This window comes from Alternaria burnsii (assembly GCF_013036055.1).
Source record: "Alternaria burnsii strain CBS107.38 chromosome Unknown 705, whole genome shotgun sequence".
Taxonomy (NCBI): domain Eukaryota; kingdom Fungi; phylum Ascomycota; class Dothideomycetes; order Pleosporales; family Pleosporaceae; genus Alternaria; species Alternaria burnsii.
This window is the reverse complement of record NW_024066107.1, coordinates 3,027,648-3,051,926: the sequence shown is the minus strand read 5'-3', so window position 1 is coordinate 3,051,926 and position 24,279 is coordinate 3,027,648. Positions and strand designations below refer to the sequence as shown.

General features: G+C 51.7%; 7 protein-coding genes across 7 annotated transcripts; 1 reads left to right on the top strand and 6 right to left on the bottom strand.

Annotated features, from left to right (window-relative positions):
- Window positions 1–197: 197 nt before the first annotated feature.
- Window positions 198–1,383, bottom strand: GT037_001069 (uncharacterized protein; the record flags this gene model as incomplete). The annotated part of the gene is made up of 4 exons (XM_038926116.1): window positions 198–417; window positions 556–1,061; window positions 1,114–1,297; window positions 1,352–1,383. The coding sequence occupies 4 exons, from the start codon at window positions 1,381–1,383 to the stop codon at window positions 198–200; spliced, it is 942 nt and encodes a 313-aa protein (XP_038791972.1).
- A 1,989-nt stretch (window positions 1,384–3,372) lies between these two features.
- On the top strand, window positions 3,373–5,545 carry GT037_001068 (uncharacterized protein; the record flags this gene model as incomplete). The annotated part of the gene is made up of 7 exons (XM_038926115.1): window positions 3,373–3,608; window positions 3,695–3,775; window positions 3,837–4,124; window positions 4,180–4,277; window positions 4,340–4,557; window positions 4,638–4,874; window positions 4,934–5,545. The coding sequence occupies 7 exons, from the start codon at window positions 3,373–3,375 to the stop codon at window positions 5,543–5,545; spliced, it is 1,770 nt and encodes a 589-aa protein (XP_038791971.1).
- Window positions 5,546–5,810: 265 nt separating this feature from the next.
- GT037_001067 (mn2+ homeostasis protein per1) lies at window positions 5,811–7,118 on the bottom strand (the record flags this gene model as incomplete). Its single annotated transcript, XM_038926114.1, has 5 exons — window positions 5,811–5,869; window positions 5,967–6,001; window positions 6,059–6,830; window positions 6,897–6,939; window positions 7,005–7,118. 5 exons carry the CDS (start codon window positions 7,116–7,118, stop codon window positions 5,811–5,813), a joined length of 1,023 nt encoding a protein of 340 aa, XP_038791970.1.
- A 1,171-nt stretch (window positions 7,119–8,289) lies between these two features.
- GT037_001066 (eukaryotic translation initiation factor 3 subunit c) lies at window positions 8,290–11,047 on the bottom strand (the record flags this gene model as incomplete). Its single annotated transcript, XM_038926113.1, has 4 exons — window positions 8,290–9,543; window positions 9,593–9,965; window positions 10,016–10,628; window positions 10,717–11,047. 4 exons carry the CDS (start codon window positions 11,045–11,047, stop codon window positions 8,290–8,292), a joined length of 2,571 nt encoding a protein of 856 aa, XP_038791969.1.
- Window positions 11,048–11,988: 941 nt separating this feature from the next.
- GT037_001065 (kinase-like protein) lies at window positions 11,989–14,925 on the bottom strand (the record flags this gene model as incomplete). The annotated part of the gene is made up of 6 exons (XM_038926112.1): window positions 11,989–12,779; window positions 12,828–13,306; window positions 13,355–13,614; window positions 13,663–14,022; window positions 14,073–14,350; window positions 14,418–14,925. The coding sequence occupies 6 exons, from the start codon at window positions 14,923–14,925 to the stop codon at window positions 11,989–11,991; spliced, it is 2,676 nt and encodes an 891-aa protein (XP_038791968.1).
- A 910-nt stretch (window positions 14,926–15,835) lies between these two features.
- On the bottom strand, window positions 15,836–17,527 carry GT037_001064 (l-ornithine 5-monooxygenase (l-ornithine n-oxygenase); the record flags this gene model as incomplete). The annotated part of the gene is made up of 3 exons (XM_038926111.1): window positions 15,836–15,958; window positions 16,014–16,560; window positions 16,608–17,527. 3 exons carry the CDS (start codon window positions 17,525–17,527, stop codon window positions 15,836–15,838), a joined length of 1,590 nt encoding a protein of 529 aa, XP_038791967.1.
- A 1,536-nt stretch (window positions 17,528–19,063) lies between these two features.
- Window positions 19,064–23,168, bottom strand: GT037_001063 (leptomycin b resistance protein pmd1; the record flags this gene model as incomplete). The annotated part of the gene is made up of 4 exons (XM_038926110.1): window positions 19,064–21,652; window positions 21,708–22,362; window positions 22,411–22,570; window positions 22,634–23,168. The coding sequence occupies 4 exons, from the start codon at window positions 23,166–23,168 to the stop codon at window positions 19,064–19,066; spliced, it is 3,939 nt and encodes a 1,312-aa protein (XP_038791966.1).
- Window positions 23,169–24,279: the final 1,111 nt, after the last annotated feature.

The following is a 24,279-nucleotide window of genomic DNA, read 5'->3' as shown; positions in this document are numbered from 1 at the left end:
TATTCGGAGTCGCGGTATCGCGTTCAAACGCGGTGACGGGTGCTGACGGCTTCGCCCAACTTGGCAATCTTAGGGAGATTTGAGTACCAGAAAAAAGCCATGATTTTCGGGCAGATATGATCCATTCCTATCGCGGCTCGTGTTTGTGTGAGTATTGGGAGGGCGTCGCGGCCGTTGATTTGGGCCGGCGTCGGATGCTAATGTGGGGGAGGCGGCGTCCCTGGAGCAGGCGGGGCAGACGCGTCTGCTATGAATGAGGCGGGTGCGAGGGTCTTCTGTCGGGCTTCACTGTCGATCGCGAGTGGTATCGCGTCTTCAGTGTGGGTAGGGGTGTAGGTCCGTTTAGGTGTGAAAGCGTCAAAGAGCTTTCGTGGGCTGGGCTTCGATGGTGCGGGCAGTCCTGCGTCATGACCCTGACTCATTTAGGGGACGCTGTGGCTGTGCCATGACTTCAGCCACTCATTTTACTTCACACATCTCAGCCGACTCTTCACAAAGCAAGCAAAAAACAAAATAAGCTTTCACGTAATACCGGTTTGAACACGGTCCCACGACTAGCTCAACGGCCTCGCTGCCCTGGCAATGAAACACTGCACCTGGCACATCTCTTCGCTCGGCAGCTCAATCTTGAGATTTTCCTGTAAAATCTCAAATTTGAAATCGCCCAGCCCAGCCTTTTCCATGTGCTTCTTCATGTCGCCCTCTTTGTATTGCGGGGGGTTGACTTGGCCTGACTGCTGAACAGCTTCGCTGCTCACATGGCTATACAAATCCTGGACGAACAACACCCCACCAGGCTTCAACCGCCCACCCAAAAGCCGAACAGCATCTTCTGCACATGGAAAGTGGTGCAGAGCTGACCCGACTGTGATGAGATCAAAATTGTGATACTCTTCATCAGCCAAAAGAGCGGGTTCAGGTGGCTTCGACAACAAGTTTCCGACAATGGCCGCAACCTTTCCGTGGCCAGGACCGAACTCGTTCATATTGTTTCTGTACCTCTCAATCATGGCAGAAGACGCATCGACTGCATGGATTGAAGACACGTACGGCCCGAAGATCTGATCACATAGTCAACAGAGAAACCCTCACTTGCACTCCAGTGTCACACACGTTGCTGAGAAATCCAGGTCCACATGCGTAATCTAGCATCCGAACTTCCCTGCCAACCTCTATGCTACCAGGAAGTTTAGCCCAGTCGACGCCGGAGAAGAAAACTCTATCGCGTATCGCCTGGGCGAGCTTCTGGCGATTGGCCTTGTTGGTCGGGCGCTCTTCGAACCAGTCTGATACTTGTCTATTGAACTGTTAGCTCTACAGCACCACAGCTTCTTCGAGTAGTATTACTCACCCTATATCGGTTCCCTGTAGTAGGGAAGTCATTGTGTTTAGAGATGCTCTATCATACAGTACTACATCAATCTGCGAATCGCTACATGCCCGTGGAGCACATTTTATACAGAACCTTTCGAGAACACTTGCTGATGAGTACCCGATTGGTGTCCCTCGAATTTGCATAAGTCTCCGTCTTCACGGTTGTCGGCGACTTTTCATAACCATGTTCGGATACTTGAGAGCTTCACTGGATCAACACAGAGATTGCCCGGTTGGGAGGGCAGAACATCAGAATCAAGTGAACTTAGGGGCTAACTCAACGTAGAGACATACTGTGCGCACTGAATTGTGTGACAGAAAGAGCGTTCCTGGCGTTTGCTCACGATCGGATCGTAAGCTCTTACAGAGTGCATCAACATCAACCAGCGCGCATCGGGAGATTCCTTCCATGCTAACTCGAACAGACACTATCGGCCCTTACCATGTCGACCCTTCAGTCTTCTTTCAACGTCATCTTCCAACGTCATCTGCTTTGGTTGCAAGATCCTTTCTGAGCCCCCGGGTTGTCGCATTGGTGTCCGTCAAGCCGCGCAGTTCCTTCGTAGCACTGCATACAATCGAGAAACAAACAGGTACACTCAGCTTATCCACTACTCGACAGCGTATCACAGCATTGACATAGCCATCACCCATATATACATGTAACTAAGCTAGAAGTCTACGTTGAATCAACACATTTAGTTTTGTTCTGTTACCTCTTCTCGTAGATCCCAGACTCGAAGATTTTCCCACTTCTGTTTGGGGTTTCCCTGCATAGAGCAGAATGCATCGTATTTGCTTTTGGTGCGCAAATGCTGTTGTACATTGCCGATGCCTAGGCAATCTCTTCGTTAACAGGATCAGCGCCGTTTGGACCCCAATTCTAGGTATTGTGCGCTTACCGGTAAGCTGCGGACCATTAATGAGCCACTACGCCTTGTGGAACCTAAAACTGCAAAGATGAGCTCAGCTCGAGACACGGTTCGAGCGCGAACTTTGCAGTCGCTGCAACGCTGCTTATCCATGTCTATGAATCCAAGCCAGTCACAGAATGGTCTTGCCAGTTGACAAGTGAGGCGACTCGCAATGGTTATATTGGCAATGGCTGTAGTGGGGTCCACGGCTTGAGTACGCTGTCCTCTCCCCGTTGCTACTCAAGTGTGACTCCAGATTCCGGGGTCAAAGTTGCGGGGCTGTCGGAAGCCTCCCGCGCTTCGCTACATCCTCAAAGGAAGATCACTACTCGACCCCACCACACCGTATATCAACGAGCGAGCAGGGCTTATCTTCTCCAGCTGATATGCGCTCGGCATCTCCGGGCTAAGAGAAAGTGCATGCAGTAGTACTGGGCTCGGCGAATCACCAACCTAATATTGGTTCAGCTCTCAGCCCTGGCCTAAGGCCACATGCAGCTGAGCTTCCAGGAAAAGCCACAATACTGTACTTCTGATGGGGTTACCATGATGTTGCGCTGGACACCTAAAGGTTGGCTGTATCATACGATGAAGTTGTGTCGCGCGACCATTATCGGGCAATCGCATATTCCTTTCAGTCCTTAGGCCATGGTGCGCTCACGGTAGATCTTCAGCTGTCGAAATGCATAGCATACTGGGTTCCTTCCCTACTATGTATGCAGCTGATCGAAGTATAGCTACCTAGTACGCAGCGGATGACAGCGCCGTCGCCCAACATCATCCGGTTACAGCGATGCTGACAGGACGCCTTATGAATCCCGATTGGTTCTCTTCATGGCTACATATTAACTGCTGTGCTTACTATGGTGCAGGAAGCAGGCATTAGCGTAAATACAGATGATCCATACTCCAGAAGTATACAGGCGCACTCAGGCGTGCACGCTACCCTGTCTCTACCCTTCAGAGTTCGTTTCCCACATTCTTTTGAGGCGCAGCCGCATTGGGCCTATACCAGGCTCAAGGACTTGGATCCCTCCGTTCAGATTCCGACCCACCCTTCATACCTACTCTTCCATTGAACAAGATGGATCACCATGACCAACACCACGACGATATGAGCAGTCCCCGTAGCTACACCGATAGTCAATGGAGCCCTCCTCCACCAGGATTCCGAGAGCTCGATCAGATATATGCAGCGGATGGTTCACCTCATACCTACTCTAACCCGAACTCTCCACCAGCAGTATCCCCACCTCTACCGTATGAACATGAGTATCATCAACATCCCCAACCGCAAAACTATGAAACCTATCAACAAGGGTATGTTGCTTTCGCTTTATCAGCAGATTCATCGCACAAAACCAAGCCGTCTCTTTACCTAGCCTCGTGACCTGACTCTTCAACAGTTATTCAACGGAGAAAGAGACACCATACGGCACAGTTGCTCCAATCGGCAAACCTACTCCAGATTTTGAGGGTCCTGAAGTGTAAGTACCCCTGCTTGAACTGTCTATGATACATGTACTGATCTCTCACACCAACATCTAGAGTCCCAGGCCAGTTCAGTCATTACCCTCATGGGGGTCGACCAATGTCACCCTCATCACATGGAGGCACCACCCTTACCTCTCCCCACATTCGGCCATATGGATTCAAGGAACATGTCGACCCGTACGACAATCATGAAGCAGCTCCTCCGCCCGTACCACCGAAGGATGATCGGAAATGCGGCATGAAGAAGCGGACGTTCTTTATCCTCATCGGCGTCATTGTCATTGCGATTGTTGCTCTCGCTTTAGGACTCGGTCTAGGATTAGGATTAAACAAGGACGACTCGTAAGTTTCCAATACACGTATTCTATCTCACACACAAGGCGCTTAAACTATACAGAGATGAGGGCACAGTTCATCCCTTCTGTCGCGAGAACCCTGAGTCATGTATTGGTGGCTCTCTCAACTCCGAGTACCTGTCGAAAAAGGGCGTTTTCAGTAAGTCCTTGCTCACCATGTAGATTTGAACAAACGCTGATTTGATACCCACCGCGTCGCAGATGGTACAGGTATCGCTCTGGCTGGAGAGTCTTGGAACAAAGGCCAACGACGAATCTTCACGCTTTACTTCCAGCACCATACAGGCGACATCAGATTTATGCAGTATACTACGGACAGGAAGTGGATTGGTGGAGGCAAAGCCCAGACCGTTGCTGGCGATGCAAAAGATGCATCACCTATATCCGCAGTCGCTTTTGCCCTTAATGAGACCCAATATGTGAGTATCATCGAGCAGTCTTGTCGCGCGCCAGAATTGGCCAGCTCCTCACTCTCGAGCAATATCCTAACCTTGAATAGTTCCACATCTTCTACATCGATAAGAATAACACCGTCAAACAACTGATCCAGTCCAACACAAGCGACATCTGGCAGCCAGGACCACTCAGCGACCTCAACCTCAAAGCCTTCGACTCACCGACTACTGGCTTGCAAGCTTGCTACAAGGGGAACTTTTACGGTGATAACGACTATACAAAGTTTCCCACAGCTTCAGGTCTCAATAATACAGAGCAATTCGAAGGACAAACAGGCATGGTAAGTTTCAGAAGTAGCTATCCTCAAAACATACACTGACCGCATTACCATGGCTACAGAATATTTGGTTCGCTACTGATGACTCCACCTTCCTTCAGTACGCCTGGTACAGCGGCCAAGACGATACATGGGCGAAAATCGAACCATGGTCCGGGTTCAACGGACATGCCGGCGTAGGCTGCTACAGTTGGGGTGCAGGCACCACATCGTACGCCATGCTAAATAACAAGGACAACGATGTGGAATTTTGGTGGAAAGACACCAACCAATCCGCTCCATCCACGCCGACACACCCCATCAACTCCTGGCAAAACGCCAGCATGGGCGCCATCAAGGACGTATACCCCATCACGTCTCTTGGTTACACAACGTACTTTTACGCGCAAATGGCGGATCGAAGTATCAAGGGGTTCAACATCACGTACAATGCTGAAAACACAACGTACATCGAAGACGAAACATTCACGGTTACTGATATATCAAACTCAGTGGTAGGACTTGGTGGCACGCATCTAACCGTTACAGCATTTGCTGAGAAGCGTGGAGAGGAAACATTGTGGGACAGTCTTTATGTCTTCTTTCAGACTGCAGGTGATGATATCACGGCATTTACGAGGGGCCTGAATGGGGGTGAATGGACAAAGGGGTCTTTGAGTATTCCAGATGAATGAGCATGGGGTGTGGCGACGGACTTGATGATCTGCTTACGATCGTTTGCCATTTGTGTTTCTTTTTTACTCGCATCCTATTGAGGATTGGTGTCAGGCGTCTGGAACGTGATACCTTTCATACAAACACAGTAGTCCAATCTGTTAGTTTGCATGTATTGCTCGATTTACAGCATCATCGTATAGTACTTGACACGTCTCTATGACATCGTGTTATACGAATGCACAAAACCATAGACGTTATCCAACTCAGCGTCTGAGAGCGGTACTAGTTCTTGTCCTTCCAAGCACCAGCACCAGCACCATTACCAGCAATGGGCAGTTTTCCTGGAGACGAAAATGGTAAGCGATGGAGCCGTACACAGCGGGCAGATGGTGGTCTCGTCGGAGAGCGATTGCGTCGTTCAGTCCTTGAGCCGCGTACCTGCAATATCTTCCTGAGCGTCTCTGACGAGGAAGCTTGGAGAATCGTTAGCACTAGTTCCCTACAATACATGACATGACCATTCAACTTACTTGTACCACAAAACAGTCGGCAGAACTGTGCCCAGATGCCACAGGCTATGTGCATCAATCATACCCTTCCAAGGCGGAAAATCCAACAACTCCAGACTCATAGCCAAGATGATCCAGGCAACACACAGACCAGGCCAGACAGCCCATGTCCTCCCAATCTTCTGGTACTGGACGTAACTGAAGCCACTCCAGAGCAAGTTGGCTACGACGCCAACGGCAACATTGGCAGCCATGTTGTACGTATAGTCCCAAGACCAGAGCGAGAGGTACAGGACATGAAGCGTATACAACGTGATACAAAGCCCCGTCCAGAGCCTCAGCAAGCTCTGTTTCCTTGGCTCCTTTCTGTCCAGTCTGAATACCCTAATGGGCGCGTAATACAGCCCATATAGGACATTCGCGCCAGCCGCGAAGTAATCCAGCTTCTCCGTAACCCCAAAGTCCCTGGTGTGGAAGATCATGCTGAACGTCCAGCTCGCTAGACCCACGTATCCAAACCACAGGTAGTATTTCCGCAGCGGGTACGAGGCGGGAATCTTGTCGCGGAGCTGCGACATGCCCCAATCATGCGCAAGGTAGTTGAAAAGGGAGAAGATGACGCTGAATGGCTCTTGCATGCCCATGAAGCGGTAGAAAGGCCATTTGCCGTGGAATTGGTAGACGGGCTGCATGTATGGAGGGTCGCGAGCGAGGCGTTGGGCAGTTACAATGTGTTGGCATGTGTAATCGCATTCCGAAGGACAGTCCCAGAGAAGGAGGCGGCGGTGGAAGGCTGCGAGAGTTGTCAGTACTAGGTATGAGACTGGGAAGGAATTGGGAACAAATATGGGTAGCATACGTATCGACGTGCCATCTGGGCCGCAGTTGGCTTCTTTACAGACCTGTGAACACGTTGTTAGTCACACATGCTCTTCTGGTTCAGAAACCTACTCCCATCTTCACGTACCTGTACACAGTCCTTGAAATCAGGCAATCTGTCGCCCAAAGACGCCTGCGCTGTTCCACCCAGCAGAAGCAGAACGGCAAGGGTGTGCCATGCTGTGGCTATCCGGAACTTCATTATTCACCAGTGTGAGGCAATTGCTGCTGCCATGCGATTGCGTCTTGCGTCTCCTCCAAAAGTTCCCAAGTCGCGTGTTGCAGAGCGATGGATCGACAGGGTCTTGGCGGGCCGGTAACTCCGTCGTTTCCCCTGGCCTAATGGCAAGTTCGCTGGAAAGTCGATTGACAACAGCAACAACAAAGCTCACGGCACGGACAAACATGTGTCCCTTAATTTCGTCTATTAGGATTTTGGAGGTTCTCGCATCTTTCTCCAGTGCTCGAGATAGCTAGCGAATGGGCCGATTCTATGGGAGGAACCCATAGTGCAAACGGCAATCGGCAACCTGCGAAGTTCCAGACCCACTGGAAAATCCCGTGTCAGCGTAATCGCTATTATAAACGATATAATTTCCAAAATATTCACAATCAAATCACCAGGGCGTATAGCTCAGTGGTAGAGCGCCTGCTTTGCATCTTAATTGGGCAAAATTGCAGGAGGTCTGGATTTCGATCATCCATCCGTCCACAGCTGAGTAACGAGTCTTCGGGCTCGCCCATCCTTTTTTGTTGATTCATGCCTCACAGACAAACAATCTCGCTCGCTTTGCTTGCGTATGCCATACCTCTCATGCTTTCAAGTATGTTCGTCTCTTTTTTTTCTTTTGTTTTTTTTTAATACTATCACTACATCCATCGTACTCGCTGGTTCTACATGCATATCATCGTTCGTGTCGACAGTTCCGGCATCCAAACCTTGCAAAGGGACTGTAGAATCAAAGGATAAACCGCCTGCACTCACGAGGCTGACGCCGCGCGAGCATTGTGACTATCTGGACATTTGTTGCGGTGCAGGTCACTCCCTTGGTTGATAAGTAGACGTAGTTTTGAACTACTCTCCATCGATTTAGTCATTCTTAGGTGCTAAAACTACGGCGGTATGGTCTCCGCTCTCAAAAGCCCAAGTATTCTAAGAAAAAGCACCACAGGGTAATCGTAGAACCAAAACTCGGAACCCAGATGATAGCTGTGGTCGACACGAACATATGACCATATACTTTTTCATTCCTGCGTTCTCACTCATGATCTAGCTGAAAAGCATTCGCATTACCACGGAACTACCAAAAGGTGCAGCCCGACAAAAACCGTATTCGCCGCCCATGTTGCCTCCCAGAAGACGAGATGTACGTCTAAGCCTGGATGGCGCGTCCCAAAGCACCACCAGTGAACTGCTGATTCCTTCCTCCCCTTGGTCCGCCTCCTCCACGACCACCACCGCCACGGCCGCCTCCTCGGCCACCGCGGTTACCACGTCCACCTTGCCTCTCAAAGGCATTGGCGGTACCTTGTGTGCGTTGCTCCAGTGTCTTCTCATTCGACTCGATGAGGCCTGAAGCCTTGTCTGATAAGCTCAATGCGAGTGTCTGGAGTCTTGACAGCTCAACACCCTTCCTGAAGATGATGGCCGAGTTGACCTGGTCGAGAGCAGCGGCGAGTTCCTCGTGCGAGATCATCTTTGAGACGACCGCCGAAACCTTACGCTCTGACAACTCAAACATGCCCGCTAGGGTGGAAATGGAGAGTGTGTCGTAGAAAGGTGCGTACGTGAAGAGGTAAGTGCGGAGACCCTCCTCTTGGATTTGCGAGGACAGCATTTCCTTGATCTTCTCCGAATCAGCCATCAGCTCCCAGATCTTGATCGAGTTGATGAACTCGGCTGCCTTCTTCCATTCACCAGCAGACAGTGCCTTCGAGGCTTGCATGACGTGGTCACGGGTGTTCTCAGGCGGTCCAGTAAAGATCTGGCGCTCATGGTACTCTAAGAGACGGCGGTAGGTCTTGCTGATCACCCGCTTCCTGAGGTCTGGTGATGAGCCGAGTTGTGCGAGGAGGGGAATCTCAAGCAACATAGAGCAAGTCAAGTAGACGCACTCTAGCAGCTCAAGGTTGATGTGCATGTGGAAGGGAAGTTGTCGTTGACGCTCAAGACGCTCTTGCTCGGGCGAGATCTGGGAGTATCGCTGCATCTGCAGACCTTGTGCGAGCAACTCCTTCTGCCTGTTGCTACCGCAGATCTCTTGTAGCGAAGTTTGTGCTTCGTAGACGAGACCAGCGCGGAAAGCGCAAAGGCCGACCTGAACCAGCGCACGGTTGAACAAGATTTGTGTGTTGACGTCGAAGTTGCTGATAGTCTCTTGCAAGTGAGACATGAGCATCATGTCGCGAGCCTTGTAGTACTGGTCGTGAAGAGACAAGAAGTAAATCTGGCACAACATGGCGCGAGCGCGAATGATGCCCTCGCTGTTCTGGAACAGGTATGTGCATAGGGTTTGTACGAGAGAGGCGGTGTCGTTGGAGATGGCGCGGGGGGTAATCTCAGAGTCAAGGCTCTCTGGAATTGCCTTCCAAACGTTGTTCTCGAGGATCGTGATGACTTGGGAGGGCTGCGCATGTTAGCATGGACGAATACTAAAGTGTAGAACATTCGCATACCTTGAAGTAGACGTGTTCCAATCTCCGCATAACGATGCGGTTCAGTGGTTCTTGTGGAAGTTCTAGGCTTGGGTTCTTCTTCATGCTCTCAACGTATACCAATGTGCGTACGAGCTGAGCGTACAGAAGGGCCTCGTCGGTCAACCGTTCGATGTACTCGGAAGTGTGCGGGTCGATGTGCTGCAGCGAGCGAGTAAGTTCGTCGTCGAGCCTCTCAACAAAGGAAACGATGCTTCCTGGGATGCGGAAGATCTCGCCAGGTGTGATAGTGGGCAGCTTCTCGTCGTCCTCCCACTCCTCGGCGTTCTCAATGACAACAATTTCATTGCTGTCCTCGAGGATCTGGAGGAGCTTTCCGAATTCTTGGTCCGCACTAGGCATTGTTAGCAATTAGCGGCCATGTAACGGGCCGGAAATACTCACAGCTTCCACTGCTCCTGATGCATGTGGCTGGCAGTACCGGAGGTCAAATCGAAGCGCGTCGAGATAAGGGTCAAGAGAACGCGGACCTTCTGGTAGTCGTTGACGGCTACGTCGAACAACTTCTCCAGTGTCCGGATGTGCTCCAGCTTGTCCGAGTTCTTGCGACCGCGCTGCTCGACAATAGCACGCAAGTGTTTGAGGATACCCTCAGCGGTGTATAGGACAGCCTTGCCACCAGCTCCGACTGTGATGAAGCCATCGTCGGTCGCCTCCTCAACGACGTCGGTACCGAGTTGAGGGATCTTGTTCTTCTTCTTCTTCTCCTTGGGTGCCTGAACAATCTCCTCCTCCTCGCGCATGAATTCCTCCTTGTTCTCCCGGTATGCGTTGATGTCCTTCTCGTAGTCGCGATTGTGCTTCTTGATCTTTTGACGGACAGCGTTGAACCCACGACCGTTGACAGCGTTCATCTTCTTGGGAGTGACCTTCTGCTTCTCGTGTGTCTCAACTACAGCCGTCTCGAGGTCGGCGACGGCCTGAATGTAAAGCTTCGGGATCTTGCCATCGTTCTGCTTGGTAAGGGTTGGCACCTGGCGGATGAGCTTGTCGAACTCTGTATAGCCATAATGTTAGCAATGTTCGTGTACCCCGCCACCATGGCTCATGCCGCCCCCCCAGGGCTATTTCTGAAGTGAACATACGTTCGGAAATGACAGCCCAGTCGCTGATCTTTTGCGCATTCTCAATGAGCCTGATGGTTGCCTCCAACTCGTCGAAGCGCTTGTCCTTGGCACTCTTCAGCACCTTGTTCACATCCTCGTCGTCGCTCTCGCTGTCGCTGGAAGCGTCCTTCAAGAAGCGGTTGGCACCAGTTTCCGAACCCGAGTCGGAGTCGGAGTCGTCGTCATCGGACTCATCATCGGAATCCTTGTCGCTGTCTTCCTGTTCAGACTCCTCGTCGTTGGAGTAGAGTTCCTCCTCGCTGGACTCTTCCGAGGAGCTGTCGCTGGCGGCAAAGAAACGGGACGCCATGATTGCGGTTCTCGAGAGTTGGGATTTGCCGGAGGGGTCGGAGGCAATATATGTGGCAGGCGCCGGTGTGGGTTGACCAGAGTTACTGCCGCCTTGTTTGAACTTTCCGCAACCGAATTTCGAGCAGGCGCCAAGCCATGACTGTGTGCCCCGCGCCTAACCCTAAACAGACGCGAACACATTCACCCCAGTCGCATGCTACCACTGAGGTGCGCCAACGCCAGTTCCAGGTTGAGATGATGCAATGATCAATGCTCGCCAGGCATTCACTGAGAGTTTCCAATATCTATTGACTTAATTTTCGTCCTTGGCCGAACTACGTACTTCGAGCTTGTCCCAGTCCGATTTCAACTCACTTTTGACATCTCTGTCACACAAGCCATAATGATAATAGCTCAACGCGCATGTTCGTGGCTACCAAAACACAGCCAAAGGGTTTATGAGAATGCTTCTAAAAGTACACGTGCTGCCATACACCACTGCCCCGATAGCTGAGCGCTTTTGAGTCATGGCTCGACATCTGGCGACACCAGTCATGCTGTTGAACATGCATCTGATCCGTCCTGCTCTGCATCATCCAATCAAGGTCCAGCTTTCCTCGCTCGACAAATCACAGCGCACGTCGTAGAGTCATCAATCTGACACAACAGAGAGCCCCGTCTAAAGCCAGGTGAAGGCGCTGAGTATCAACAGGGCATACTACGATTTGAGCAGACCGTAGGAACGATATGCGGCCTGCGCGGTCATCCGAGTTTTGGCTCCACCCGTTGGTAGCATGATGTTGCTTATCCATGTCTCAAACGACGATACTGACGGAAGCACCATGAGGAAAATGGGCATCAAGGAGAACTCAGAACGCCGCGACTCATCCACCGTCGGATCTCCACGCCGTGCAAAGCGTTGTTTTCGTGATATGAGAACTACTCATTGAAGCCGTCCCCTCACTGCCAATGATTCTGACCCATGAAACCTTCTTCAAGCGTCCGGTCTTCCAAATTTCGTACAAAGTTCTGGTTACGGTTCGAGTTGCCTGCTCGCGACCCTCTTCTCCTAGCGGCACTGCTCGCGCTTTCAGGGGCGCCATCAGGCGGTGGCGGGTAATATGCTGGTGACGGTTGCAAACGAACGGGCGCATTTGGATCCAGATGACTCATGACCCTCTGGAGCGCGGGTGGGATACCTGATTGTCCCGACTGTTGCTGATCCATCGTGGTTGCTCGTTGCCGTCCTGCGCGGGTCGTAGCTTGGGCGTACAGATTCTGAGGCTGGTTGTACTGCCGCGGCTGTTGTGGCTGCATCATATTCATCGGCTGGCCATATTGTGCTGCTTGAGCAGGGTAAGGCGGAGGGGCGCCCTGATGGTTTGGAGGGTACATGTTGTAGGGATTTTGCTGAGCCTGAGGACTTTGTGCAGCTGCGTACTGGTTCATCTGCATATTCGCATACGCAGCGTGTTGGGCCGCTTGGGCTTGTTGCTGCTGCGCAACGGCCTGCTGCTGTTGCTGCTGACGCTGTCTGCTCATGCCCTCAAATCGCTGTTGCTCCTGAACGCCAGGTGCTGGGGATCTGCTCGAGCTGGACTTGAGAGTCATTGGGGGTACGAACGGCCCAGTGAACTTGGCCTGAGTGATAAAAGGATGCAACTTGGCTTGTGCAGGGGTCCAACGTTCTAAAGGATTGAGGTTTAGCAGTCCTTGAGCAAAGTCGATGAAGGCGGCTCGGTTGGACATTTCTATCAATTGTTAGTTGTGACAGCAACTTGGTTGATGTCCTTGCTTACCTCGCTCGATCTCGTTGGGTTTCATGTTCTTCCGCGGCATGGGGTAGTTTTTGATAATGTCTGGCAGGGTCGTGGCAGAGAAATATTTCTTGCTGGGTTGTTCCTTCGTGCCGTGTTCCCGTGAATACTGGTCCATCGACTTGAGTCGGTACTGCTTACGACCGTACTCATCCTGCGACTTTTCGTAAAATTCGCCTGACTGTTTGCCCATTTCGAGCATCCAATGAGGGGGCAGCCCAAGCATCTCTGTTATCCTTGACACTTGGTTGTACTCAGACGAGCCAGGAAATAGAGGCAAGCCGAGGAACAACTCGACCACAATGCAACCCAAGGACCACATGTCAATTGCCGCCGAGTATGGTAGACCGAGCAAGACTTCGGGAGATCGGTAGAATCGCGATTGGATGTACGTGTACACAGTCTGACGTTCGTCGCATGCGGAACCGAAGTCGATGATCTTGATGATTGGACTCTCAAGGCTGTCACTGGGTCAGTGTATGCATGTCACCACCAAAGTGGTTACCTACTTCTTCAGAAGAATGTTCTCGGGCTTCAAGTCGCAATGTATCAGCTTCGCCTTCCCAAGCAATGCCAGGCCGTTGATTAGCTGCTGTGCGAACACGCGGACCAGCGTGGTAGACAATCCACGGAACTGGTTTTGTTTGATTAGCTCGTACAGATTGACGCTCAACAGCTCAAACACCAGACACAGATGTTGCCTGTGGATGAATGTGTCCTTGAGTCGCAGAAGATGATGGTCGTCATTCTTGTCCATTTGTTTATTCAACTGCGTCACGTTAGTCTTGCCTATACTTGCTTGTCATGGGACACTCACCAGATCAAGCACAGATACCTCCATCATACTCTGGTTGAAGTATGCTGTCCGGTTCTTGATGACCTTTACTGCGACAACCTCCTGTGTCTTCAAATTCTGGCACTTGACGACCTGTCCGAAGGTACCCTGACCCAACACATCCAGAATCAAATAGCGGTTCTTGTGTCCAGATTCTTCCGATCCCAGGATGTCGTTCACGTAGAGAATGTAATCGCTGTCCTCGTTGTCATAGCCATCGTTCTTGACACCCTTGCTCGGTTTCGTCAGTACTCGGCGAGGATTGCGTGATGACTGGTAGTTGAAGCCGCCATTGCACAGCTTGTATGTCATGGGCAGGTGTGCAGTTAGGGCTTGCAGAGGCTAAATATCACTATCAGCACTTGGTTCCTGTAGCAGACTGCTCAACCTACACTAATAAAGCCGCCCTCTGGATTGGCGCGACGAAAAGGCGGCTGGGCATTGATCTTGGGTTGCAAGTCGGCAGTGTTGACACACTTTTCGAATTTTGGCACCGGGCCTCGTCCCATAGGAGGAAGTTGTGGAGGGTTTGAGTTGGCAGATGCGCGCGGCGATCGAGCGTCTCTGTTGTATACTGTGTTTAGCTGCGCCGTGGCAGATTGCGGGTAGAAACTTTCTGGGCTCATGTTTGACTGTATGAGCGGTAGTTGAGGCGCATGCGGTCGGGAAGCTAAAGCAATGCTAGTCAGTATCGCAGCGCTAAGACGGGAGTAAGCCAAAGCACAAGATGGACGTACACGGCGGAGAGTAGTAGTTGTTGTTGTTGGGCGGCGACATGTAGGGATTGTTGCGCGTCGGGCTCTGCCGGTTGCCTTGATTCTGCGCTTGGGCCTGAGGGGTAAAGCTGGTGTAGTTCTGGCCAGCCTGCTGTGCGCCGGCCGAGTAGGGTGAGGTAGGAGAGAGGTTCATAGGCGAGTATCTGCGTGCGGCGGCACTTTCCTCTTGCTGCAGGTACTGCTGCGAATGCCTCTGTTGCTGTTGTGGGCGCGCCATGCTGTTCAGTCGTGGCTTGTATGCATCCTCCATGGGCACATCGCCATCTCCGTCGTTGTAGTCGGGCCCGCGGCTAGCAGTGCCGCTGGGCGATTGCAGCGGCATTGAACTCTGGCGTGACGGGGTTGCGTAGGGGTCCTGCTTGATCTGCGAAGACACGCTGGCGTCTCTCGAGGCGTGGGGAGAGGACGTCATGCTGTGCGAGTACCGATTGCCCGGTGCCTCTGAGTAGGCTGTCCACTGCGGCTCCATGGCAGCCGGGGATTGCGGGTGCTGAGGGTTGCAAAGCGACTGTGTCGCAGGAAGAGACGCCAATCAGTCGTCACTGCGGGTGTTGCATGCCGAGGGTACGCGCTGGCTGGAGAGGTGGGCTGAGCTCCGTCAAGCAGCGACTGCGGCGCAGCACTCGCGTCTTGATTGCAACGGGCGTGCGTGGGCTCGAGGTGAAGAGGAGCGCGCTTGTTGTTATGGGCCTGGCCGTACGAGCCTCGAAGGGACGGGGGTGCGTCGTCTGGCTGTTGCGGGGTGTGGTGTGTGTTACGTGGTCAGCGGCTGTACGCTGTTCGCAGCAGGACCTGGAGCAGCTGCAGAGGAACAGACGCGCAGATTGGTGCGCACGAGCGAGTCTTCACAGGGCAGAAGGGAAAGGATGGGTTTGAGGTCAGCGTAGCGCTCATGTCGGCGCCATTGCAACATGCATGGAATTGGGCTCTGTCCTTGGTTGCGCTAGTGACCAAAGCGGCCAACCTCCTCACGCCCATCATCGTGGGGTGATTGCTGCATTTCACGCTCCTCGTCGCGCCTTGCTGGCTGCGGTTTGCTCCTCGACCCTCCCTGCCCCAGCTGCACTACACCCGCCCGCCAGAATTACGCTGTGCTGCACTGCTCGCTGTTGGGCCGCGTCCGCTTTCAGGGTCTTCAAACAGGAAGGCGCGACCCTGAATGCTACTTAGGCTCTGATATCAATTCCAAACAAGCGTTGCTTTTTTATGCTCGCCTTCTTCACCGCGCACAACACGCAATGCACGAGTGGGATTTGCAATTCAAGCGGCTGACGGATAAGCGAGTGGGCATGGTCAAAGACGTCATAGTAGCAGTGGAAGCAAGAAAAGTAGAAGATTACCTATGTACAGTTTTCAAAAGCACGAGCCATGCCTGCCCATCACTCGCGCATCTCGTATCCTCCAAGGACATCGCCATTGTCCCACTTGGCTGGCTTCTCAAAGATGCTCCTCACCATCTCACCTCCCCTTGTCGCGAGCACCGAAAGAAGTGTGTCGCTCAGCTGTCGTCGTCGTTAGCACGTCTTGTTCCCAGCAGTGACATGGAGCACAACTTACACCATGCGTCGTTTCACAGCAGCCTTGCAACCAGACACCAGCATCTTCGCCAACGCTCTTCTCTGTGAAGTTGATCTTGTAGTCCCTCTGAACCTGCCACTTGGCGCCCTCGAGCTCTCCGCCGGGCATCAAGTGTCGCGCATCCTTGAGCAGCGTCTCGTGCAGGTCTCTGTAATAGCCTGTTGCTACAAAGACAGCATCGACGTCCAGCGTCTCCTGCCTTTCTTGCCCTCCCGCGCACTCGGAGAAATACAAGGGGCTAGTGTCTTGTACCTGCAGACGCACACCACCCTGTCGAACCGGCGAATCAGTCACGTCAATGACGCGACGGTATGGCATTATACGGTGCGGCCAGTTCTCTTCCTCGGCAGCCGAGTTGCCATGACGAATGCGTTGTAGGTAGAGCGTTTCGTAGATGTGCTCGAGGAGCGGGAGGCGAACGACGCCGTAGTTGGTGCCCTTGTCTTCGACGAGCGTAGTTGCCCGGAGCTTGGGCGCGCGGTTGAATGTGCAGTCTGTTCGCGAAGGGTTGAAGATTTCGTTGACACTGGCATGATTAGCAGGCAAACACCGTAGCTCGTGGCCGTCACTTACAATGGCGAGTCGTCGCTTGGTCGCAGCGCTCCTCCCTTGATCAGCATTCGTGTTCGTGCATTCGGATAGTTTGCGTGTAGGAAGTCGAAGATTTCAGCGGCACTCTGGCCGTTGCCAATCACTGCAACGCTGTACGGTGCGTCGTGGTCTTTCAAGAGCTCTTTTGACATGAACGAGAACTTCGACGAGTGGATAACTCTCGGGTGGTTCGTAGGGAACGGCGCTGGGATGTTGGGCCTTCCACCCGCAGCGACAACTACGTGCTTGCTTCTCCGCGACTCGGTGCGGCCTGTCAAATGGTTACGTGAAACCACGGTGAATGTAGTAATCTCGCCATTCGGTGACTTCTCTGGCATGATTTTGACGACTTCCTGGCTGTACGCTACAACGTCCTCGAACCAGCTGGCGCACCACTTCATATAGTCCTCGTACTCTACACGAGCTGGTAAGAAGGTGTTGAGATTGGCAAACTCCACCAAACGATCCTTCTGGTGCAGATAGTTAATGAAGGTGAATTCGCTCCTCGGGTTGCGCATGGTAGCCATGTCTTTCATGAAAGTAATCTGCATCTTGGCTCCTGGTAGGAGCATACCAGCGTGCCATGCAAATTGCGACTGCTTCTCGAGAAAAGCGACTTTTGGTGATCTGCTTTGCAGACCTGGAACATCTACAAGGGAAGGGTCTGTTCCATCCAAAGCATCATGCAGGGCTACACCAATAGCTAGTGAGGCTGGTCCAAAACCGACACAGATCAGGTCGTGTAATTCATCTTCCGGGGTGTATCGGAGGTGTGATCGGTTCTCAAATGTGGGAAGCTGGCTCTCTTCAAAGTTCTCGCTCAAGATACCACTGAACGCTCGTTGCACGGCTGGGGCCGGCCCTTCGGATGCGGTCGACGACATTTCCGCGTGGGGACTCATGTTTGCGTAAATGAACAGCAGGTGTCACTACGAAAAGCACAGCGTCGTTAGTATCGTCAATACAACAGGCGCGATATGACATGCGTCGCTTTGCTTCATAGACTCCAGAAACACGTACGCTGACGGGTTTTACTGACGCTCCAGAGGGAACTTTTGGACTGAACAATCGGCCGTGAAGGAGCTTAATCCGCAAAACTGTACGCGCATAGCCGAAAGTCAGCGGATTCATGTGATAAAACCAATGACGTCTACACTAGACGCGAATGAACAACACGAATGGACTGGCAGGTGCCAACATACCTATTCAATCCTTTATTTGGAAATCGCAAGAGACTTCAATCGCTGGATATTCATACAGTCGCCGTCTCCAGGTTATGGAAAAAGTTTACGAGGGCCACGACTTGTACCTGGACCATATCCGTGCCCAGGATCCGTTCTTGCGTATAGCTCATCCATGTCGATCGAGGACCGCTGCCACGCTCGTCAGAGAATGGTCCGATGTCACTTCGTAAGAGTAGACCCTGACGGTCCGTTCCAACCTGGTGTCACCACCTGGTTCGCTAACCAAATGATAGTAGCACAATCCCCATGTCACTGATCTACGGACGCGCCATCTGATAAGATGACGGAGCTCAGGCCGTCGAGTAAAATGCTCACCTGGCGCCCATGGAACGCATGACGGAGGCAAAATTTTCAGGCATGGCCCCGCTACACTTGTCCTCGAATCGCATCGGCTGGTTCGAATAAGTTTAGTCTCCGTGGGGTCGTGGGTAAAGTATCAGCTTGGCGGAGTAGAAATTATCAGATGGAAATGGATCAATCCATCAGATTAGATGAAGAGATTTCCTGCGAGTTCGGAGCGGCCTCGGTCTTACTGGTCCATGCCCAACAACACCACCATCTAACTGCATGTCTCGGCGTTGTTACTAGGCTCGGTTAGCACGCCGCTGCCGCCGATCACTCAAAAGCAGGTCGTATTAGCGCAGGTAATGTAGGTTAATGACGAACGAGGCGCTTCAAGACCCTTTCTTGACATCGACCTAGCAGTTCTGTGTGGACTCGGTGACAACGAAATAGGAGGAGTACGATGGCTTAGTTTTGTAGGAACAAGTTGCTGCGTTAGTATCAATTTACACCATTATGTAAGAATCGGGCTTATATGAGCATCGTCGCTACACAATCCTGGCTCGACCCGGGCATCCATCATCATAGCCCACATCTGGTGCATATGATATGCCACTAGCATGCAATGGCGGCGCGGTAGACTGAATAGGAAGTACCATGGCGAAGAAGGCAGGAGGTACTTGTGTATCGTTGTTGATAAATTGAGTATTAATTATGAAGAGGACTGTGATGATACTGGTAAAGAAATTGTTACGTGCGCCTCGCCATGCGAGTAGGATATCTATAGCTTATCGAAAAGCGAACATACAAATACATGCATATGATACAGTGCATTGATTGCATAAGGAAAGAAACCAACATCGACCGCCAATGTTGCATAATGCAAATCTAGGAAGGAATCGTGAATGATGTTTAATCCAACTCTTGCGTGGCTACCATGGCAGCGTATATTCCCCCCATGGACACAAGCTCGTCATGTCGGCCCTGCTCAACGATTCGCCCAGTGTCGAACACAAAGATACGGTCTGCATGTTGTACGCTTGCTAACCGATGAGCGATCATAATTGTGGTCCGGCCCTTGGAAGCAGCGGCAATTGCTCTTCGGATTTCCCGTTCGGTATTGGCATCGAGTTGAGATGTTGCTTCATCGAGAAGCAGTATTTCAGGATCGCGTATCAGAGCTCGAGCGATAGCAAGGCGTTGACGCTGACCCCCTGAAAGTTTTGATCCATGAGAGCCGACCTCGGTGTTATAGCCTTCTGGTAGGCTCATGATGAAATCGTGGAGCTCACATTCCTTAGCCACACGTTGGATGTCTTCTTCACTAGCCGAGGTGCCCGGTCGTGCGCCTAGACCAATGTTGAACTTGACTGAGCCTGGGAAGAGATCTGGTTCTTGCTCAACGAGCGCTAGGCGAGCGCGATGGTTGCGAACAGCTTCTTGTCGAATGTCTTGCCCATCGAGATAGACTTGCCCTGCATTTGGATCGAAGAATCTTTCTATCAAATGAATTGTGCTTGACTTGCCAGCACCTGAACGACCAACGAAAGCTACGTTCTCGCCCTGTCGAATTTGGAATGAGACGTCGTTCAAAGCGGGAACATTTGGTCGGCTCTCATAGTAGAGACTGACGTTGCGGAATTCGAGCTCGCCCCGTACACCAAACGTACCATATGAAGCTGAAGGGCCGGATAATAGGGCGTCTCCATTCGATGTATTAGTAATGGCAGAGTCCAAAGGCGCCCGATCTGTGATGATAGTCGGTTTCTCATCATGTAGTGAGAAGACGCTTTGAGCAGCAGCCTTCGCCCTTGTTACTTCTGGCGCTAAGCTAAAGAGTTGACCAGCAGATTGCGCGGAAAAGAGCAATGCAGGTAGCACTATGAAGAACTCTCGTTGACTATAATTGCCGTTGCGCACTTGCTTAGACCCCCACCAATACGCCAGAGAGTAAACGAAATATGTGATTGAGAGCGAAAAGGCGAGCAGAATGTTGCCAAGCACACTGAACCTGAGGTGTTCTTCATACGGTTTACGGATCGCGTCTCGATAGCCGTCGAGAAAATGAGATTCAAGTCCAAAAACTGCAACGATTTGCATGGAAGATGTCGCCTCCGAAGCAAGAGCTGCTGCGTCGTTATACGCCGTTTGGTGATGTTCTTCTGCCATAGCCAAGATACGAAGGCGCAAGAAGCCAGCCAAGAGCATGACAGGGACGGCTGCCAGCAGCACTATAGCAATCTTCCATGCTACTATGTGGGCCAACACAATGCCACCAAGAACAGACGTCGCAATTGAGAAGACAGTTCCGAGTATAACTCCCGAGAGCCCGCTGATACTGCCGCTGTCCGAGTTCAGACGCGACATCAAGGCATGGTGGGAGTGACCAGGCTGAGAGAACCAGGCAATGTCTTGCTGCAGTATCGTCCGGAAGGAAAGATCTCTGACTCGCAGAGTGAGGTTTTCTGAGACCATACCGAATGCAGTTTTGCCAAAGGAATGGGAAGTCAGAGCGACGATGGCCAAACCAAAAAAGAGCAAACAGTAGAACGCGATTTTACTGGTGACATCGTCTGCGCCAGTTGTGTCGTTCAGAAGCTCGACCAAGTTTCCGAATATGAGCGCCTCGCCAATGATGACTGCACCACTGAAGATTGAAGAAACCAAGCCGACAATTATGGCAGGTGTCTCACGGCGGCTTAGTGCTAGTGATCTTCCAATCAACGTCAACGCACTCATCTTAGGCGCATCGCCTTGCGACTTCGGAGTTGATTGAATCGTGTCATTTGATTCACCCGAAGAATCTTCATGCTCTTTGTGGGATGAGCGAGTGGTTGACCGAATCGATGAGGCTGCGGACGGTTGTCCCTTCTCAAACTGTTGTGCTCTAATAAGTTCCGCGTAGACTCCGTTCTTCTTAAGAAGGTCCTGATGGCGCCCATCTTCTTCTACACTACCGTCCTTCATAACGACGATGCGATTGGCATCTCGCACAGTTGCCAGGCGATGTGCAATGATAACAGTAGTTCGAGCGGCGCTCGCAGAAGAACGACGTAAGTTTTCCAGTACGATTGCTTCGCTCGTACCGTCCATGGCGCTTGTAAATTCGTCCAGGAGAAGAAGCGATGGGTTCCCCACTAGCGCACGCGCGAGCGTTATGCGCTGCTTCTGACCGCCGGACAGTTGAGATTGAGGCCCAGAGCTGATCTTCGTGTGTATGCCTTCCGGAAGACGGTCTAGAAAATCGCAGTATGCCTCCGCCGCTGCAGCATTGCACCGGACAAGTATCTCACCCTCGGACAATTGCTCTCTTTCTCGACTTGGCATACCGTGCTTGATATTATCTAGTATCGTCCCAGTGAAAAGGACGGGATTCTGTGTGACCAGCGCGATGTGTGAGCGTAGACTATGGATATTGAATGACTTCAGATTATCATTGCCGAGATATACGTGGCCGTAGGTTGGATCGTAGAGCCTCAAAAGTAGGGATGCGATAGTGGACTAGCAAACGGACACATTAGTAACAGGACTGCGTCTTCCAAAGAATTATGCTTACCTTTCCCGAGCCGGACGGTCCGACAAGACCGGTAACTTGCCCAGACTTTATGCGTAAATCAATACTGTCTAAGATCCGGACAGTAGGTCGAGCAGGATATACGAACGAAACGGATGAAAGAACTAGGTCTTTCTCGAAGTGTACACTTTCCGCTGGCTTTCCTTTTGGAGAGTACACGTCTATATCGGATGTCGGATGGTCAAGAACGTCCAGTACGGCAGCCCCTGCAGCAGCAGCCATAGCAAATGTCTGAATGAATGGACCAAACGACCCAACGACGAAAGAAGCATCTAGTATGAGAAAGACGACCGCATAAATGGTGCCAGCTTCTGCGCTACCATCTCGTAAGCGGTCGCCATACCAGAAAGCAAGTGCATTCGTTCCGTATGCCACGAAATACACGGAACCAAGCATGACAGCACCTGCAACGCTCTTTCTGATTCCGATTCTCAATGCTGATCGCAGATGATGCACATGTTCCTCGCTTAGCTGCTCGAAGAGGCCAAAAGCCTGTACAATTTGAACTGCACGGATTGCACTTTCAGCGACGGAGGCAGCTTTCTCGGTGTAAACTGTGGCCTGTTTGGATAGATCGGAAACCTGCTTAGTGCCGTAGATGACAACGAATGCCATGGAAGGTATCACGGTGACGAACCTGGCTATGTTAACGACTTTTCCTTGGCTCGGCGAAGATGATTATTACATTACTCCAGTCAATCTCGCATTGAGCATGAATCCTACAGTGAACGCAGAGATAAAGTAACTTATTGATGCGATGAAAAGGCCCACCTTCTCCGAGGTGCCAAGTTGGATGGTTTGCGTCTTCTCTGTAAGAATGCTAGACAGATCAGGTGAGACCGTGTCTGCAGTGGACAACTCAAGTCAATATTCGATCTACGCAAGGCAAGTTTCGGGCATGTACGCACCGTAGTAGGTCATATCCATCCCCAGCGCACGATGCAGAAGTCTTTCTCTGGTTTTTCTACTCACGCGTTCTCCTATAACAGCCCAGCAAACAGCCCAGGCCCAGGTAACGACGAAATAACCGACTGCGACTGACATAAGACGGAACAACAGATGCTTCAACTCATCTGGATGAGGTGGGAAGTTGTTAATAATGCGACCCAGGACAACGCCTATCAATGGAAGCGGCAGCCCAGCCAAAACCGCAGTGACGATACCCAACACGAGAATGATTTTCGACCCAGCATCGTCCAGTTGTCTGTACAAAGTAAAGTAGGAAGTCTTAAAAGGGTTCAAGCCTAGGATTTGGCGGATGAACCGTTGACGAAAGACAGTAGGAGCATCAAAGGCTTGAGGTTGGACAGTCGCCAGCGATGGCTCTACGTGTCTTTCCCATTGCGTACTGTGACGGACAGACGGTTCGTCCTCGATCTCACTTTCTTCTGAGTCCAGAAGGGGCTGGCTCTCAGAGCTGTCATCGTCATGATGACGGGGCATTGTGGCGCGCGCCTGGCGTGATTCAATGCGATTCCGGTATTGCAGTGCTCAAAAGCAATTCATCTGCACACAAGCGAAGGGGACGGTCTCGCGACGAGTACGCGACTGCGGGTTGTGATGAAAAAAGATGCCATAAAGGCGATATTGAAGTGAACGTGCAGCGTTGTTGATGTCAGAGCTACCCATGCGCGACATGGAAGACATGGTAGGAGCGTAAAACTAAATTAGGGTCTTGGCATGTTCATAGATGGCCCGCCTTGCTATATCTCTACGCACCAGAATAGCAGCGCAACGAGTTTTTGTTCAAATGGTCAAGGAATGCGCATGTGAATAAGTTTATAAGATATATCCAGTCGTTGGGCAGGGGCATGTGAGCTTGAGCTAAACGGTCTGGTGATAGACAGAGGGATATGCAGCGTGCATGCCTAGTTGTTCTTGTAGGGCTGGGCTACCAGCCACCTGCGATCATGTCAGGGGTAGACTTCATCTGATAATTCTGTTTAGGGATGGCCCGGCTTGCATGTCACTCAAAGCACGGGATTTTTCGGCGGCAGGCCCGGCCTGCTTCTTCCCCCACCAGGTAGCGGCAGCGCTCCGAGATCGCGTCCAACACTACATCTCAACGGGATCTTACTGCCTGTTTGCACCTGACAAACAGAATCCTCTCGGCAGCGTGGGGAGATAGGAAGAGGCAATGAAACATGACGCCCGGCCAGCCAACGCGACGGCGTCGTCGTCATCGGAGCCGCGCCTACGCCTTTACACCCATCAATTTGCGCTACGATCCAAGGCTAGTATGATTTGGTGGAGCTTCGGTTTTCAGTCTCGATTTAGTCTTGTCTCGAACAGTTTTCGTTCCTAATTCCCGTCCACTTGCAGAGCCGCCAAAGCGTCTGCTTCACGGTATCAGATCTTACGCGCCGCTTGTCGAATGACACGTCTACTTGCCAGTCAACCAGGATGTATGACGCTTCAACCACGGACAAAGCGCTCAACATCACGGAGAAAGCTGTGACCAAAGAAATCATCGAAATACCTGTCGCCTCAGCTTAAACTTTTATCCTTCCTCAACACTGCTCGCTCGCTCTTTCCGAATCGGAGGTCGCGACGC